This window comes from Rhamphochromis sp. 'chilingali' (assembly GCF_963969265.1).
Source record: "Rhamphochromis sp. 'chilingali' genome assembly, chromosome: 3".
Lineage (NCBI taxonomy): Eukaryota > Metazoa > Chordata > Actinopteri > Cichliformes > Cichlidae > Rhamphochromis > Rhamphochromis sp. 'chilingali'.
This window is the reverse complement of record NC_137931.1, coordinates 32,079,154-32,097,888: the sequence shown is the minus strand read 5'-3', so window position 1 is coordinate 32,097,888 and position 18,735 is coordinate 32,079,154. Positions and strand designations below refer to the sequence as shown.

The following is an 18,735-nucleotide window of genomic DNA, read 5'->3' as shown; positions in this document are numbered from 1 at the left end:
AGTTCACATTATTTATGCTGTCACGGATAAAGCTACACACGAAATTATTAAACTTGAACTTTTATATTGTGCTTGATATTTAGCCAAGCACAGAATATATACTTGTTAATGTTTTCATGAATACAGAAACATATCTAAGAACTGTTTCCATTCTTTGTTAAAATCAACCACATGTTCTTTGGAGTTACTATTCATAACTGCATTGGTAATAGTGCAGTCATGAATATTGATAATCCATTAATTAGTGATGAGTTTTTGATAAATCAATTGGATTTAATTATAGATGAGGTTATTCTCTTAAATGCATTAAAATTAGAATCTAAATGTCTGAATGTTTTAGTAAATTTCTACAATATAAATGTGATGTAGCTGTAAATATGTTGTAGTATTCCCATAAGTTATCCTAATAACAAACCGTGGGTAACACAGGAAGTCAAAGCTGTCCTCAACATGAAGAAGAAGGCTTTCAGGAGCAAAGTGAAGGAGGAGATGAAGGCAGCACAGCGGGAGGTGAAACGCTGCCTGAGGGAAGCAAAGGACACCTACAGGAGGAAGGTGGAGCAGAAGTTGGAGAGGAACAATATGAGGGAGGTCTGGAATGGTGTGAAAACCATCACAGGCCACAACACCAAGAAAAGCACAGTGGGGGGGACTGTGGAGAAGGCAAACGAACTTAACAACTTCTTCAACAGGTTTGACCAGCCCACAACCCCCCCACCCTCACCTTCACTACAGAGTCCAATCCCCACTCTCCTACCTCCCTCGCTTCCCCCCCTTCCTGACACCATGACACCCCCCTCCTCCAATCCCTCTCTCAGCAGCAAGACATCTCCCCCCCTCCCCTCTGCCCAAACATCTCCCAGTGTCACAGTGGATCAGGTCAGGAGACAACTGAGGAAGCTTCGCCCCAGAAAGGCAGCAGGCCCAGACAAGGTGTGTCCTAGGATGCTAAAGGCGTGTGCTGCTGAACTTGGGGAGCCGCTACAACGAGTCTTCAACCTCAGTCTGCGACTGGGGAGAGTGCCCGCCCTATGGAAGACATCCTGCATCGTCCCGGTCCCCAAAAAGAACCGGCCCAATGAGCTGAATGACTTCCGACCGGTGGCACTGACGTCACATCTTATGAAGACTCTAGAGCGGCTCTTCCTCAACCTCCTCCGACCACAGGTACAACATGCCCAGGACCCACTACAGTTTGCATACAAGGCGGGTGTCGGAGTGGAGGATGCCATCCTGTACCTCCTACACAGAGCCCACTCACACCTGGATGGGGGAAAAGGCACGGTCAGGATACTGTTTCTTGACTTTTCCAGTGCCTTTAATACCATCCGGCCCTGTATGCTTCAAGAAAAACTGAACAGGATGGAGGTGGACCCCTGCCTGGTGGCTTGGATCTCCGACTACCTCACCGACAGACCACAGTACGTCAGGCTGAAGGACATCACGTCTGACACAGTGGTCAGCAGCACAGGAGCACCACAGGGAACTGTGCTGTCCCCTCTTCTCTTCACCCTGTACACCTCTGACTTCGGCTACAACTCTGAATTATGCCACATTCAGAAGTTTGCAGACGACACAGCCATCATGGGGTGTATCTGGGATGATCAGGAAGAGGAGTACAGAAGTCTGGTGAGGAACTTTGTCGCATGGAGTCACACAAACCACCTGCAACTCAACACCTCAAAGACTAAGGAACTGGTTGTGGACTTCGGGAGGTCTAGAGCAGGTCCACTGCCGGTTCAGATAGAGGGGGAGGAGGTGGAGGTGGTCAACAAGTACAAGTACCTCGGGCTGTGGGTGGACAATAAACTGGACTGGTCATGCAACACAGAGCACCTGTATAAAAAAGCCCAAAGCCGACTGTACTTCCTCAGGAGGCTGAGGTCTTTTAACATCTGCAGGAAGCTCCTGAGGATGTTTTACCAGTCAGTGGTTGCTGGAGTACTTTTCTATGCTGTGGTGTGCTGGGGGAGCAGCACAGCAAAGAAGGACTCATCCAGGCTGGAGAAACTGATCAGGAGGGCTAGCTCTGTGGTCGGCATGAAGCTGGACACTCTGGTGACAGTGGCAGAGAAAAGGACATTAAAGAAACTGATGGACATTATGGACAATGCCAGGCATCCTCTGCACACGGCCATTAACAACCAGAAGAGTCTGTTCAGTGACAGGTTGCTTCTCCCAAAGACAAGAACTAACAGACTTAAAAACTCCTTTGTCCCACACGCCATCAGACTGTTTAACTCCTCTCTGGAGGGGAGAGGGAGGGGAAACAGGAGGACAAAGGAGGGGGGAACAACTAAGCTGTAGTGCCTCTTCACCTCACTGTGCAATACCTTTTGTGCAATACTTTTGTAAATAGTCAACGGTGCAATAGACTCAATACTTGAAATGTGCAATTCACTTGTATTTTTATTTTTATTCCTATTTATTATATTTATCCCCTTCGTATATTTTATTTATATTGTCTCTGTATTTATATATATGTGTGTGTGTATAACTCTGTAACTTCTGTCGGTGCTGTGCTTTTTTGGAAATCGAATTTCCCAGAGGAACCCACCCGAGGGATTAATAAAGTTCTATCTAATCTAATCTAATCTAATCTAATCTAAGTAAAATAGAGGGGTAAATGTAAAAAATAAATAAATGACTAAAAAGGGGTAGAAATCAGTATTTGTGCTTCAGGCATATATGAACATATCTATTCAGTATAGGTTTACTATTGCATTATGTATTTTTTTTCTGTGCAGAGCTTGATTAAAGTCTTGGATTTAAAAAAGAAACATCATGTAGGGTAGATTTAAAACAGGAACAAAACTGTTTATGAAATGCTGGTGCCATCCTTGCTTTTTAAAGAATGTGTTCTGTTAAAATGTGTTTTTCTCACAGCGTCTCTGGGTCGGATTTACAATGAAGCATCCAAACTAACAAAATGTTTAAGAGTTAGTAGACCAATCAAAATGTGGGAGACTAGATATATAGTAACAAACCTCCTGTTGGCTAAATAACTAAAGCTGAGTTTAAAGGCAGAGGGAAACACTGATGATCACACAAGCTTTGTTCGGGGCAGGGGCGGAGCGTGGGGGTGGCTTACGGGGCTTAAGCCCGGGTTGTTTTGTCAGAAGCCCGGGGTATTTTGGAGTGTAATTTTTTCATAGTTAGATGCCTGGCTGACAACTGTATAAAACAAAAAGTACACACAATATTCGAAGCACATAGTGCACACTGTGGGAATTTACGACTGTGCGTGAATCCCCCCCTGATATTGGTATGATCCAAGCTCAGGCACTAAGCGACTGAGTGAGGGGGCGGGGGGAGCTGCTGCCCGTGAGTGCGCTGTTGGAGAGACGGAGCCAGCCATACTAAGGAGAGCTTAAGTTTGACCAGGTACCAAAGCAAATCATTCGTACCGTACAAATAATGTAAATATGACGGTGCATCACGAAAGATTGATATGAAACTGATCACTTGACCAATATTATTTTACTTGCTCTTCAAGTGAATCAACAAATGGCGAAATGAAAAGCCGAACAAATGCTATTTTTTAGAGAGTCTTAGCTTACGTGTGTTTATTTCATATTTTCAGTTCTTACCCTCCCCGACTAATTCGGTTTCAGTTATGTACTGAAATATAAGAATGGACATGAGAGGCTTCTTTCAAAGAAAAACTCAGGTAAATGTTATTTTATATATTATGCTTTGTATGTTGTTCAGTATATTTCTATGCAAAACAAGAGGGATTTCAGTACACAGCAGGATATTCACATTTGTAACCAGATATTTACATACACTTTAGGGAGAAAACATAAAACATTTTTACTGTACAACATCAATTTAGAGTAAACTTTTGTTTTAGATAAATATTGAAATATCTTTTGAATCAGTTAAATGTCAGAATAAAGAGAGACAGAGCTTCTATTTTTTATCACTTTCATTAAATTTAGGAGTACATATACACTAAGTTTATTGTTAATTAATAAGAAAACTCCAGACGATTCCATTCTGAGCTGAAGAAGCTTCTGATTGGTTAGTAGAGTCCATGTGAGTAAACTGGTGGCACAGCTGTGGATGCATATAAGACAAAACACAGAGCCTGTTTCTGTGACATGGGAACATCAAGAGATGTCAACCAAAACACCAGGAAAAGAATTGTGGAGCTCCATAAGTGTGGCTCAGTTTGAATACAATTTGGTGCCATTTACAGTTAAAAAACACAGACAGTTTCTCTCTTTACTCTTAAAGTTAACAAATATGTTTTTTATATTTATCAATCTAAAAAAATAAACATTTAGTCTGATTTGATGTTACAATTAAAAAAGTGTTTGTGTTTTGATCTGAAGAGTTTGTAAATATCTGGTTTCAACTGTATATTTGATGATTGTCAGCACAAAGAGAGAGAGAGAGGAGCAGAGATTGAGATGGAGAATGAGGACAGAACAGAGATGAACAAGAGCAGGTGAGACACACATGTTAGTCAAATGGTTGCTTACTAAAAGTATCACCGTATCATAGGTACTCATGTATCTCGTACCTAGTGTTTCTTTTTAGGTTTGCTATTTTTCAAATTCTATATTTATTAAGTTCTGCAGGCTTGTTTGCACAACAAGGCTAAATAATTATATAAACTTTTCTCAATCTAAATATTGGACTTTGGTAGAATTAAATAAATAAGTGTAGTGCAGGTCTATGATGATTTTTAGTGCTACTATCATCTAGTTCTGATTGTGGTTATGTCTTGGTTAAGTCCTCAGTAGTCCTGCTTTTGAACTGTTGTAGTCCTGTTTTAATTCTGGATCAGTTCTGCGTCTGGTTGAATTGGGGTTTAGTCCCTGTGTCTTGATACAGCCCCGACTTCGTTCTGTCTTGCTGCTTAATTAAAAAACTAGTTTAAGGTGTCCTGCATGTGTGATATATATATTTCCCTATATGAAGTCATTCTTTTTTGAACAAAACTCAAAACAGAGCCTATTAATCTTTCAGTCATTTCTACACCCCCCCCCCCCTCAAAAAAAAAAAAAAAAAAAAAAAATCCCACATGCATACTACCCTTTAGGGCTAAGCCCCGGGTGTTTCAAATGTCTGGCTCCTCCTCTGGTGGAGCTGTCCGCTGTAGCGAGCCCTTGTGAATAGCTGGGGAAAGGATTTCTTCATTTTGCCATGGTTGGGCCTCCATATATTCGCGTGAGCGTACAGAGGTCTTTATCGATTCCACATATCCAGCCACGTGAGGGGTTAAGCTAATCCAAAGTCGGTTAACTGGCCTCTGATGTGTGTTATCCGGTCCCCGCTTCGGTTTTCTAACGGAATAATTGACCTGCTCGTGTCCGTGTGTGATTTAGTAGACTTGACAGCCACACACCTGTGACACCGCATCTCATTAACATATCAATGCGCAGTCACAGCCTACCTGCTAATTAAACCGGGAAACCGCCACTTATTGTTCATGAAGCGCTTGGTGAGATAATTTAAAATAACGGGGATTATTTCACTGATGATGAGCTGAAGTCACGCAGACCTTTTTTTTTTTCTTTTTTATCGCAGCTTTGTTGCCATAACAGCGTGAAGCCGTGGTGCTTTGCAGTGATTTTTTTTCCTCCGGAGGTTTTGCTGCCTAACAGCGCCTCTTAGCTGTTCAATGTAAATCAACGTAAAGCTCCGCATCGAGACGCTTATTGCTCGATTTCGGACTTGCCTTGTATAGTCAACAACACGGTCTCCTGCCAAACAGCCACGGCTGTCACACGCACGCGTGAAATCTGACGTGATGCTCTTGCCACCGTCCCATTCAGCTGCTTGTTGGGATCCTCCCTTCAGACAGTCGTGCGTATGCGCTGGTAAAGAAACGACGGCATTGTCAGAGCGGTGTTTAAACAGAAACGACCAGTTAACAGAAATCAATCAATAGGTAACGTGATCCGGGCTGATTTCCTGCGGCAATGTAAAGATGGCGAGAGTGCTCCACAACTTGCTGATATTTTTAATCAGTCTTGCGCTGAAAATCAGAGTTTTGGGGTATTGGTCATTGATATACGGTTATTGTGCTCTTTGCGCCATCGTAGCCCTGCTGAAACTTTGGTGGAACATCGTTTTAAGGCCGACAACAACCTTCCAATGGGTGATTCGTGAAACTCCCCCGGCTTGTCTGAATGACACGTCCTTGGGAACCCACTGTTATGTTAGGATCAAGGTAAGAGACGCGCACGCACTTGGACATGAAAGGTGTCTGTAAGGGTAACAGCCTTTGTGTGTGTATGTGTGTGTACGGACGCCAGGGTGTTCACGTGTAAAAAAAGCAAAAAACCCCGCCTCAACACCTTTCCGCCGTGTCGCGTCGTGAAAATCCAAACGGGGCCCGATGTTTTAGCACAATCTCGAAGCGTCTGTTTGTTTTTGCGAAGCGCTTCTATTTATTTATTTGTAATGTTTTTAGTGGAGTCAAGGCTTGCTGGCGCGGAGCTCAGGTGGTGCTGAAAGAACAGCTCCTCCGCCTCACGTCTCTGCATGCAGCGTGCTGCCAGCCTCTAACTACCAACCTACAGTGTGTGTTCAGGATTATGTAATTAAAATATCAAAGCATGTCCCGATGTGAGGGGTGGAAGAATTATTCACATCCTAGACTTCGGAATGACTACCAACACAAGATGTACTTAAAGCATGACAAGTACAGCAGCGTGTACCTGTCATTCTTATATTATGGGATTGTCATTAGTAACGTATTAATATAAGAAGGAATTCTGATCTACTTCATGATCTGTTGGAGAATAGCAATGTGTTTAAAAATAAATGTTCCACAAAAGTAGCAGAGAATGACAAATACCTTAAACAAGTACTAGAATACATGTACACTGTTTTAGCGCAAGAACACTCATATGTGCCTGTTAAAGCATGTGCTTCTTAGTCATAAACCAAAGTTTTCCATGAGCAAATGAATCTGATCTGCAGTGAGCACAGTGCATGAAGGGTTTGGTTGAAAACAACACGGTGCAGGGGAAATAATTAAAGTGAACAGAATAAATCTGCTGACGTGTAACCATACAAGAAAGAAAAAAGTACTGCAAGTATATGTCCATGGAAGCAGATTACTTTACAGAACCATAAAATTGCAAATAAAATTTGATCAAATATTAAAATGAATTGGGATGAACAGCTAAATATCCATCCATAATACCATTCATCCACTCCATCCATTGTTTCCACTTATCCAATTCAGGGTTACGCCGGCGCCTATCCCAGCTGTCATAGGGCAGGAGGTAGGGTACACCCGGGACGTGTCACTAGTCCGTCACAGGGCTGATACAGAGAGACAGACAACCTTTCACACTCACATTCACACCAATAGCCAATTAGAATCACCACTTAACCTAAAATTCATGACTTTGGACCGTGGGAAGAAGTTAGAGTATCCAGAGGGAGCTTGCAGGCATGGGGAAAATATGCAAACTCTACACAGAAACCCTCTGCTGTCCGGAGGATTTACTGTGATGTGACAGTGCTAACCACTGTCCCACCATGTCGCAATGAGAGGCTAAAAATAGTAAGTAAAATTCAATATGAAGAAGGGAAAACCTGCATTTCTGCTCTGTCTGTCCAGCTCACTGACAGTGTCAACAGAAAAAATAATATTTATAACTATCCTGCTCACACAAAGAAAACTTGTACACATACTCAAACACATTGGAAAGATCAGCACAAATCCTGCTGACCATCCAAAAAGCACATCACTCAGAAATCTATCCTAATATTTGCTAAATCTGCAGAGACTGTGGTTTTCTGATATATTCAGAGAAAGAACCTCAGATCCTCCAAAGCACCTAATCCCCACTAAATAAAAACAGAGAAGCTTTTCTATCTGACACCTAATAACACCTCAAGGTGGGGATTGTGGGGGATTGTCTTTCTCTTTAAATAGCCCAATAATATTGCTTTCTTTGTATTTGATTTGTTTTATAATAGACTCTAGTCCAAGCAGTAGCATTTTGAAGTGCGCTAACACCCATTTCATTTCAACATGTGACATAAAATTCATCAACAGAATTATAAAACTATATGTATTAGAACAAAATCATTCAATATACAAGTACCTGTCTGATACTCGGTTTTCTTAATATAATGATTACTGCGGATGTTATTTCGCATCACCTGCAATTTGATCCTAAGTGTAGCCGCGAAGCCTCTAAACCAAGCAGAGCAAGCACAATAAAGTGACCCTGAAGTTTCTTGTTACAATGCTTCGTTTTGCTAAATAGGAACTAAATCTGCCCCCACTGCCTAAAAACAGAAACACCTTTGGCTTCTTATTATCTCACTTGAGCTATTGAACTTTATCAAGAACAATCAATTCAACTTTATCAGCTGACTTTGACTCTAGAATATGCCCAACTTAAATCCATCTTAGCAACATGTCTGTAGAGGCAGGAGTTTGGTGATATCACAACTAAGGAAGCAGTCCTGCATGTAGCTTACACAAGTGTAGTGCAGGAACCTGAAGCTTCAGGTGGGTTAAGGACTTTAGAGTAAAGTAGGGGACTTTTTGTGTCAGCCCGCTATTGCGCAGCTTTCCTCTTTGCTTCTGTTTAATGCTGAAATCTATTTCAGCTGTTGTAGGGTGAGAGGAAGGTTACGCCCAGAGCAGGTCACCAGTTTATTGCAAAGGTCTAAGCCGTATTTTCCTGTTTTTGATTCACCTGACTGCCTTGTGTAGAGATGCTTCAATAATCTCAAGCCTACAATGCGCACTTAAAGTATTTGTTGTTCTTTCTCAGAACCCCAAACAGTGATATATGAGAAAGAAAAGCAAAAAAAATAAAAAATCCCCACATTTCTGAGGCACAGCTTTGATATGTTTCTTAAAAAGATTTAAAAAAATCAAACCCTGTTAAATCTAATGAACTTCCAACTATTTAAACACAAGTGTTTACATTAACTTGTTCTTCTTCTCTACTCTCACTTTTTCCATCAGATGGAAATATTGTAGGTGTCTTCTGCATAATTTTATTTATCTTTCATGAGCCTTTAGTTTGACATATTGGGGACACTGCTTGTCTTGTCTTTAAACTTTCAAAATGAAACATTTGCATATTATAGCACTTTAGATTATTTAGGAAGATTAAATGTGGATGTAAGAAATGTGGGCAGGTGTTGTCATAATTTTCTTTTGTGTTAAAATTACACATGTACATTTAAATGTCTACAAACATTTCCTGAAGGAGTCTTGAAGTTTGTTAGAGCACTTAGTATTCTGCAGAAACAAATTCACAAGAGTGTTTCAGGTCCAGTAAACATGATTTTACAAGCTTGTGATACACTGATTCTTATTTAATGGCTCAAAAGAAAACGAGCTATTCCTGTCTTGTTTCCCCGTAGTAGTTTTCCCTGCAGCTCCCCTCAGTAACAGTCACTTAGGAGCGCTGGCTTGTTCCGTTGTGTTCACTAAATGGCTTTGGATAAAAGTGACGGCTGAAGTGTTCATGTGCAAATGTGTCTTTGTGTGTCTTGTTTCTGTGCAGGAGTCTGGCCTCAGGTTCCACTATGTTGCTGCTGGTGAGAGAGGAAAGCCCCTCATGTTGTTTCTGCACGGCTTCCCTGAGTTCTGGTAGGTCAGAGGCAAATCAGGGTCAGAGTAACAGTAAAAGCTTCTCTAAACCAGACTGTAAGATGTTGTGTTGTGCAGTTGTATTTGGTATTTGCTGCATTGGTCATCTCTCTAAAATTTCCATTATGAGGATTCCTCCCTTGCTCAGCAGCAGTGTTAAATCTCTGCGATCTGGCTGTGGGCCTGCAAAAACAAATCCAAGCCAGCAGAGAGGAGTCCTCATTCACAGACATGATTTGCCATCGGGGGAAAGGGGTCCAAAGCATTCAAGCTCTCTTCCTCCTGATATGAAATGAAAAATGATGTTGAGTGTTGCGTCTGGATCAGGGCCAAAGAGCTTGTCAAGAACTGTAAGCCCGTCCATATCTCTAGCATGCTATCTAAGCTGCGGACAGGACAGGGATTAATTAACGGTAGAGGGGAGCTCTTTCTGCTTCACTTGACATATCCTTCAGAGGAACGATGAAACTGTACTGAGGTGCTTGGAAAGAGTGCTTTTTAAAATGTGCTAATTCCCTTTCAGAAATAAGAAAGATGAGACTTTGTGTTCAGGAGGGGGATGGAGGGCTGCAAGGGGCTTATTTTCCTTCAGCCCTCTTCTGTATTCAAAGATCTAAGGGTTCAGAGCCGGGATCTTATCCTGACTCATCAGAATCACAGGCAGGGCTCTGCATTTTGCTTTTCCCCCCGTTACTCGGCTGAGGAGGAAGAGGACAAGGAGGAGGGGGGCTGACAAGATCTTCAATTAGGAAGTCATCCCAGTCCACATCAGTGGGCGGATTAGAATCTAAAACAGCTTCTATTATCCAGAGGTGACCTTCACTCAGCTGGAAAGAAAGCTGAGTGCTAGTTTCTAAAAGAGAGTTTGCAAAGTTGGTTTGTAAGAATCGTAATCGCGGGGAAAGGCCTGTGAACACACTTGCGTAATGTGCTGTTTGGACTTAGAGACCCCAGATGTTTAACAGAAAGAGTCTGTGTCATAGACTCTGGGACTGGAGATAAAAAGACAAACAAGAGGCTTTCCATTTTGTTAACTTATCCTTCCTTGCATCTTCTCACCTTCTGTGGCCTGGAAATTATATTCCTTCAGCTATCAGTTCCTTAATTGCTCCTGAAGGAGAAAGAAAGCTTGTGGAGGAGCTAGGAGTGAGGAAGCACAGGTGTGTCCTAAGCAAAAGTCATTTATCAAGAGGCATGATGGATAAATGCCGTACGTCACCATAGAAAACATAGAGTGTTTACTTCGTTGTGCTTCTCATGCTAATCCTGAGAAGAGACGCGAGTTCAGAAAACAAGGGAAGTTGCTAGAATTGTGAAAAACACACATATTTACCCTGAAGAGAGAAAATAATTTATTACGCAAATCATCCATATGTCCATACCTTTATTGCTACTTATTCAGGTCTCTGTCAGACAGCAGTTTAATCAGAGATACTCAGATCTCGCTCTTCTTGGCCACCTCTTTCAGGGGGACACTGTCTTAAGCCAGCCAAGAGATATAATCTCTCTGCCCTGGGGTTTTCTCCCAGTGGGACATGCCTAAAACATCTCTAGGAATTAAGGAGGCATGCTAGTCAGGTGCCCGAAGCACCTCAACTGCCTTGTTTTGAAGTGCGATGTTGCTGTCTAACTACATTAGGAGAAATGGAAGAACCCCTAAAAGAGGAGAATGGGCTTTAAATCCACCATAGTAGAAAATGAATGAATGTTTGAGCAAAAGTAAGACTGTAGAAGGGGTTCATAAAGTGTTTTAGGCACAAATTACTTTCTTGTTCCTTAGCTGTATAAATGACACATTATCTTTACGCTTTTAAAGACATTAAACACTGTCCCCGTTATAAGGTTTCTTTGAAGGTTTGAAGTCTAATTTTAGATCCGTTTTGAAAGCTTTTGATAATTTGTTACATAACTGTGATTTTGTTTTTACCTACTTATGTATTATATGTAATATAAATGTCAATAAACTTAAATTGAAAAATCTCTATATCCATGAGAAACAGGCATTAACCTGCATCGTCTTGTCAATAATACTTGTCAAATGTGTGTGTGCCTCAGGTTTTCCTGGCGTTACCAGCTGCGTGAGTTCAAGAGTGAATTTCGTGTGGTGGCCATCGACATGAGGGGCTACGGGGAGTCCGACCTGCCGCTCTCCACTGAGAGTTACCGCTTCGAATACCTGGTCACGGATGTCAAAGATATTGTGGAGTACTTAGGTGAGGAAACACGGGAGAACTGCGTGCCTGTAATCTCGGAATCAGTCCGAGGAGCGGAGAGTGTTTTGACAGCTACTTGGGTCAAAAATAAACTTGTTTATCAATGTTACGCCGTGGACAGCCTTCAGGCCTGCAGCACGGCATGACAAACTTCCTGTGACTCATTCTAAGTGAACATGGGACACTGCAGATACAGAGCCCAAAGCCTGCTGACTGCGTGCTAACACTGGCAGGGAGCTAGCCTGAGGTGGTGTGCACATACCAGCTAATGATTATCTGGCCAGAATGACAGTTTTTGCTCTTTAACTGGCCAACGTATCTCAGTGTTTTTCCTGTCATTTCAGCACGGCTTACACACTCTATCAGGTAATCTGTCTCAGCCCTGAAATGTCGCTGAAGATTGTGTTCAGTGGACATGAGCCCTTTCATTCTCCTTCACACCTGTCGCCTCACATCTAAATGTGTTAACACGGCTGTTTCAGTGTCAATTACAAGGAAGCCGAAAAGGTCGTGTCTTGATTTTCCTGCATAGTCTTTGAGGTGCTTTCTTCAATCTTTTCAGTATCAAAGAAAATTTCTGTTTTATTACAGCAATATTTTACTGTAGGAGTTCTGTAGATCTGGAAACGCAGACACACGGTTAAAATGAACCAAAACGTGGGCATGAAACTCTGTCGGTCGCACTCCTCCATGGTAGCCAAACACAAATGGAAGACACACGAAAGGCAGAGGAACTGTTAGCAGCATTTTCATTTCAAATGCAGTTTGAACTTAAAATATAGGGCTTCAAATAATCTCTCTAAACTGCTGCCTACAACCTTTCTGGTTATCTGACGCTCTTGTTCTTGTCCGTTTAAGTTTCCTTGTAGCACTGTTGAAATTTCCAGGACTCAGCAAGTACCTAATAATCAAAGATGAATCAGTTAAATGTGACAGAAGAAGGCGTAAACATTGTTAAACACTGACGTAATTCTGCCTTTTAAACTTTTCTGAGGTAAACAAATGAGGAGTGATCATAAAATTTTGCAACCCAAACCATAAAAATAAAAAAAAAACCTATCACTGCTGAGGAAAAGCTATTTCCTCAGCAGTGATACAACTTTACCAGCCCTACTTTCATTTTCAGATCACTTTCCTTTTTTAACACCTGGAGTTGGTGAACTTTGTGATCACATCATGTGTTACATTTACATGTTCATTACTTCAAAGTCATTCATAGGTAATATCTGGCTCTTCAGTTTAGTGTTATGTTTCAAAATTTCTTTTATCCTTCAGGTAGTGACTGGATGATCAAGGATTGGAAAAGCAGTCAGGAAAATGGAAGGATTAAACAAAGCTTTCTGCAGCTGCCTGTTGCAGCTATAAATCGAATCAATGAGAGGTGAAACTCGACCACAACAGTCAAGCTGTGGCCTGTAACATCAAAACATTAAGCTGAGAGGTTGTGCATCTTTGAAATGCTGGAAGGAACTGCAATCAGTCTGTAACGCTCTGTGCACTGCACAAATTAAATTGAACCATTGATTTTTTTTTTTATATTGTAGCTTTTTAAAAAGCCACAAGTGTTCTATCACGATGTTTTGCATCTCGTTACATTGTTCTGGCTGTCCCGGTCAATTACCTAACAGGTTTTTGGGAGCTAAGCACTCAGTCATGCACATTGCTGAGCAAATCACTTAATGGTCATTTCAGTGGAAGAAGGAAAGCACTGATTGTTTGATAACTGCTCTTCTCTAATCTGTGATCAACTCTTAGAGCCAATGAGAGCCACCCAGCTGCCTGCATTCACAGAACACATGTTATGCTAGTTACCATGTCGGTAGCAGATTTCAGCGTTTTCAGTAAACTGCTAACAGCCCAAAAGGCGGACAGCTGAAAGAGCCGTGGTGCTCTGTTATTTTCCAGATGTAGTTCCCCGTCTAAGATTATAGACTCTTCCTCTGTAGCATCAGCAACATCAGTGGGCCTGCTGGGGTGATTCATATTAGTAGGTGTAAATGGTGCGACCTCAGGTAAGGGGATCAGTTTGTAGCAACTGCAACAGTAATGTGATCAGACTGAAGCCTTGACTTTGGTCAGCATTTGGCTGAATGTCATGAAATCCATCCTTTGATGAGTGTAAATGTCCTCTGAGAAAGTCAACAGTGATTTTCAGGCAGTGGCATTTTTAAAAAATTTTTTTTTTACACAATGGACTGTATCAGTGTAACAAAGTGGCTAGACCCTGTGGCATCACCCACTGTGTCAATTTGGGGCTTTTTATCCTCTTTTTTTTTTTTTAACCGTAAGGGACCATTTACGAACCAAAGGGCCAGTTGCATGAATCGTATTTACCATTTTGCAGCTATAGCACAAGCACAGCAGACAGCTATGAAATTACACTGATGTAATTTCGCTGGGTGATTTTTTTGGTTTATATATTTTTTTTATTTTTCGGATTTAAATGAAGACATCTGACAAAATGACCATTGCATTTGCCAACAAGTGTTCTGTAGCTCAAAACGCACTCCGGTACTAAATATATTATGACTTAAACATAGTAAAATAATGCTGCAGACACATCCAGTTCAACCCAACAAGAGTTCAAAGTACCCCACTGACATCCTGTATGTAAGAAAGCAGTCGGTATACAGCTTCAACCAAAGCCATTAAATCCTCCCTGCTGCTGCTCACTATGTTGGCTTCACTTTTGAGCCACAGAGATTGTTGCTTAGGTTTAACGTTAGAATGGACTTCCAGCTTCCTTCATTCGTGTTTTATTTCTTCCAAGGTTACAACAGATGTTGCCTCGTTGGCCACGACTGGGGTGGGACCATAGCGTGGCTGTTTGCGATTCACTACCCCGAGATGGTGACAAAACTCATTGTTCTCAACTGTCCGCATCCGTCTGTGTTCACAGGTATGATTTCAGGACGGTGTGCTGGAAAATCAGTATTCTCCACGCTAATTAGAGAAGCTCTGGTTTGACTCTTGGGTTATTACTGTAATTATTAATGATAATTAGGAAGTGTTATTACTTCAGTTGCATGTTTGCATCCATCTGGCAAATCCTCCTCTGCATTAAGTGCAAGTTGATGAGACACTAATTAGAGGAGGCTAATATGAAGCTGGAACAGCTGGTTTAAATGGTGCAGACAGAGAGGCACCTGAGTTATCATGTCCACAAGAAACCTGCCCTTTAATTATGTCGAGAAACTAAATGTCCCCTTTCTTCTCCTTTCCTCTCCTCCAGATTATGCCCTGCGTCACCCGAGCCAGCTGCTGAAATCCAGTCATTACTTTTTCTTCCAGCTGCCCCGCTTCCCAGAGCTCATGCTCTCCATCAATGATTTCAAGGTGGTCTGTTGTGTGTGGACTTTCAATGTCAAGGTCGTGTGTGGACGTGCATGTGCAATAGTGTACCTCGCACATTACGAGCAGTGTCTATTTTTGGTGTTTACATCAGGTCAAACTGCAGGAAATGTGTGGATTACAGATTATTACAAAATAATATCCGGATTTTTAAAATATTGTTAGTAATTAATCATTTAATTTCTTATTTTCTCAATTTTGTTATCTTCTTCTTCCCATTGTTTAAAAGTAATTGTACTTAATATTATCTTGTCTTCGTGTTAGAAGATTTACAAATACACACAGTTTGTATTTTATCTTTCAGTGATCAGATTCTAGTTGTTCTCTCAGTATTTCCGGTGCTTGATTATTCCTGGAGTTTGATGTGAGGTTGCCACTGTTCTCATGTCTGTTCATTAAATATTAAGCAACAGCTGGGAGCTTAGCTTACCTTAGTTAGCATGTAGACTGAAAATAAAGACTAACCTGACTCGGTTCATCAACAGCTAATTAACACATAGCGCATAGAGCAGTGCCTCGGGTTATTTTTTGTAGCTACAATTTACAGACTACTAAACACCTCATACGCAGTTAATCAGTTGTTGTGAAAGCAAAGACACAGAGAAAATGCTGATGTGTTGAAACGAGGACAGCTTGCTGTGTCTGTGTGTGTATTGCTGTTAGTTTAAAACAATGATAAACACCTCAAACCAAGTCTTTCCTTTTTGTAACTGCCCAGATTTCCCTGCAGTTTTCACCACAGGCTGAGGATTTCTACAGTATACCATCATTGATTTGCACACCACACATGCAGGAAATAGAGAAAAGGTGAAAGGTTAGCCAAAATATGACAAACACTGATCCAAACCACCTCAAATCTCCGCTTATTGTGAGTTTAATGTCACTGTAAAACTAAAAACTACTTTCTATTTAAATTCCTTGTTTTATAATTATTTAAGCATTTCTAAGACACTGGTGTTATATCACCTAGTATAATCAATATGTCAGAGTTTTGCTAATTAAATGAAAGAATGCTGCCATATGCTCGCGCTGGTGCACAGCATGCAGTGTCGTCGAGCCAGCAGAGAGTCAGAGAGCCAGAGCTGTGACTGAAGGTCATCAGAGCTGATTTCACCACAGAAGTACCTTTTCTGACTCGCATTACAGCGACATGGACGTCCTTCAGTGAATGCTGTCTAGATCAGAACGTACCGCCCATGCAAACCTCACTCAGTGTTTGCTGCTGTGTCTCTGCTGCAGGCTCTGAAGGCTTTGTTCACCAGCCGCAGCACAGGGATCGGCAGGAAAGGCCGATGGCTCACCGCAGAGGATCTGGAAGCCTACCTGTACGCACTCTCACAACCGGGAGCTCTAACAGGAGCCCTCAACTATTACAGGAATGTCTTCAGGTGGGGAATTCACTCAGCCAAGGATGGATTATGTGAAAGGATTTTTAAAATCTCTATATAACAGTGATATGTCATATGTGTTAAGCAAAATCTGTATGATTTATAAGATATCAAAGAATAATATTAAAGCTAAAAAGCTGTTAAAAACACACCAAATAAAAGTTTGCTCTCTTACATTAAAATAGGAATACTGAAGATCAGCAGTATGCACAGTTCAGTTCTAAACATTCAGAGAAAGCGCTCCACGATGAGGTGCAAGGACAGGCCCAGTGTTTTGGCACCACAGTCTCAGCTGAGACTGCCACGGTCATGTCAGCTGCAAAATAAATGAGCAGTAAACTGCCAGACACATAGCAGAAAATAGCTGTTTTAAATGTTTTTTACTCGTTGAGTTTTTGTTCATGCTTGAAAAGTAATTTTCAGTTGTGTCAGTTTAATAAACGTTATGTTCTACGCTCCAAGGATAAACGAGGTTTTTGTTGTGTAGTTTGCATTTAGTAGCACCATCTACTGTCAGAACTCTGGGGGAACAGAAAACTGAGCCTCTACTTCTGTCAGTGCTACAATACTGTCTCATATTCACATTCACATCTTTCCTACACGTTTACTGGCAAACAATGGTCCGCATAAACGAGATCGAAGAAAATCTCAGTGCATGCAATTTTGACATGTGACCTATACATGCATGGCTGAGCGGGCCATCTGCTCCCTTCTCAAGCAATGAGTTATCTCAGAGTAGCTTTTGTATGCTTACGTAAAAGAAATCTCAGTGACCCATGCCCACTTAGTCTGTCTGTTCGTGGATAGCATACCTAAATGCAGAGGGGACAAAAATAGGTGAATGCACAGTCAACATTCAGCCATCCTTTTAAATGTATATCTGCTTTCTGGTCTGAGACAGGATGGAGGCTGGAGGACGTCTCGGCAGAAGCGTGCCGTACTGCATGTGATGTTTAACAACTGTGATACTACAGAACAGGATGTTAAATTAAGACCCAGGTGCTGCGGGTCCATCGGAAATCTGGTACATGACATGAATGGACATGAATCCCTCCATCCATCCATTCTCTTCCACTTATCCTTAACATGGTTGTGAGGAGCTCGGAGTCAATCCTAGCTACATTAAATATAGTTTAATGTTGCTGGGATAAATATAGTTTTGTGAAGTTTTTGTGCCGTCTGAGAGAGAAGTACTCTGTCGGGATAATAAGGTACTCTGAGGTCGTGTGAGATACGATGAGGCTTGATTGTTCTGAACTTTGTATGTAATGAGAAGGATTTAAAATTAAATTCTGGAGATAACAGGAAGCCAGTGAAGAGAATATGGGACGAATGTGATCAACTGAAGGCTTTTCATGTCGCTCCTTTCTTTCTGTAGCTCCCTCCCTCTGAGCCATAACCACGTCAGGTCTCCGGTGCTGCTGCTGTGGGGAGAGCGGGATGCCTTCTTGGAACAGGAAATGGCCGAGGCTTGCCGCCTCTACATCAGGAATCATTTCCGTCTTAACATCATTTCCGGGGCCAGTCACTGGCTGCAGCAGGACCAGCCCGATATCGTAAACACCCTCATATGGACCTTCCTCAAGGAGGGCGAGGGACGTAAAAGCTACAGGAACTAAATCCACAGCGAGGCCTCCTCCAGCACCTCTCCTCTCCCCACTCACTCCCTGGAAGCCTGGAATGTGCCTGTGACACCAAGCAACATAGTGATAATGCAATCATTCTTTAAATCTTTCACATGTTTCAGATATTTTTTAAAGAAGTCAGCCGTAAAGGAAGAAATCAAAGCACACTTCACCAGAGAGGACACCGAACAGTACGCGTGACACATATTCAAGATGTTTTTTGCACACGACATCCGCCTTAAAGTTTGTCGGTTTCAGCATTACAAATGTGTGGCAGAATCTCCTTTGTGACTTGTATTGTGTGGTGCCTTTTTAACTTTCGAGCTGTCGCAGTGTAACGATGTCCTGCGAGACTGGGGATGTGGCGTCGCCTGCTATACTTGTGTGTTTCAACGGGTCGCTCCACTCCACTTTGGGCACAGTCCTTTGGGAGGCGTAACCCTCCCACTCCCTTTATCAGGTAGTGTTGCTGAAAAAAGCTTTTTTTTCCCCTCGAAGATTAATGCTCAAATGTAGAGAATGTTATCTTCCTGTATAGAAATGTCAGTGATGGTTGACTATTGTACTAT

General features: G+C 41.8%; 1 protein-coding gene across 1 annotated transcript; it reads left to right on the top strand.

Annotated features, from left to right (window-relative positions):
• The first annotated feature begins 5,910 nt into the window (after positions 1 to 5,910).
• Positions 5,911 to 18,734, top strand: ephx4 (epoxide hydrolase 4). Its single transcript, XM_080879044.1, has 7 exons — positions 5,911 to 6,184; positions 9,504 to 9,589; positions 11,645 to 11,802; positions 14,573 to 14,701; positions 15,035 to 15,138; positions 16,393 to 16,541; positions 17,920 to 18,734. The coding sequence occupies exons 1-7, from the start codon at positions 5,942 to 5,944 to the stop codon at positions 18,158 to 18,160; spliced, it is 1,110 nt and encodes a 369-aa protein (XP_080735170.1). The 5' UTR covers positions 5,911 to 5,941; the 3' UTR covers positions 18,161 to 18,734.
• Position 18,735: the final 1 nt, after the last annotated feature.

Coding starts and splice junctions, on each gene's coding strand:
- ephx4 (XM_080879044.1), top strand. CDS start 5,942: ATGGCGAGAGTGCTCCACAACTTGCTGATATTTTTAATCAGTCTTGCG. Junction 6,185..9,503: donor ACTGTTATGTTAGGATCAAG/GTAAGAGACGCG, acceptor GTTTCTGTGCAG/GAGTCTGGCCTCAGGTTCCA. Junction 14,702..15,034: donor GCATCCGTCTGTGTTCACAG/GTATGATTTCAG, acceptor CCTCTCCTCCAG/ATTATGCCCTGCGTCACCCG.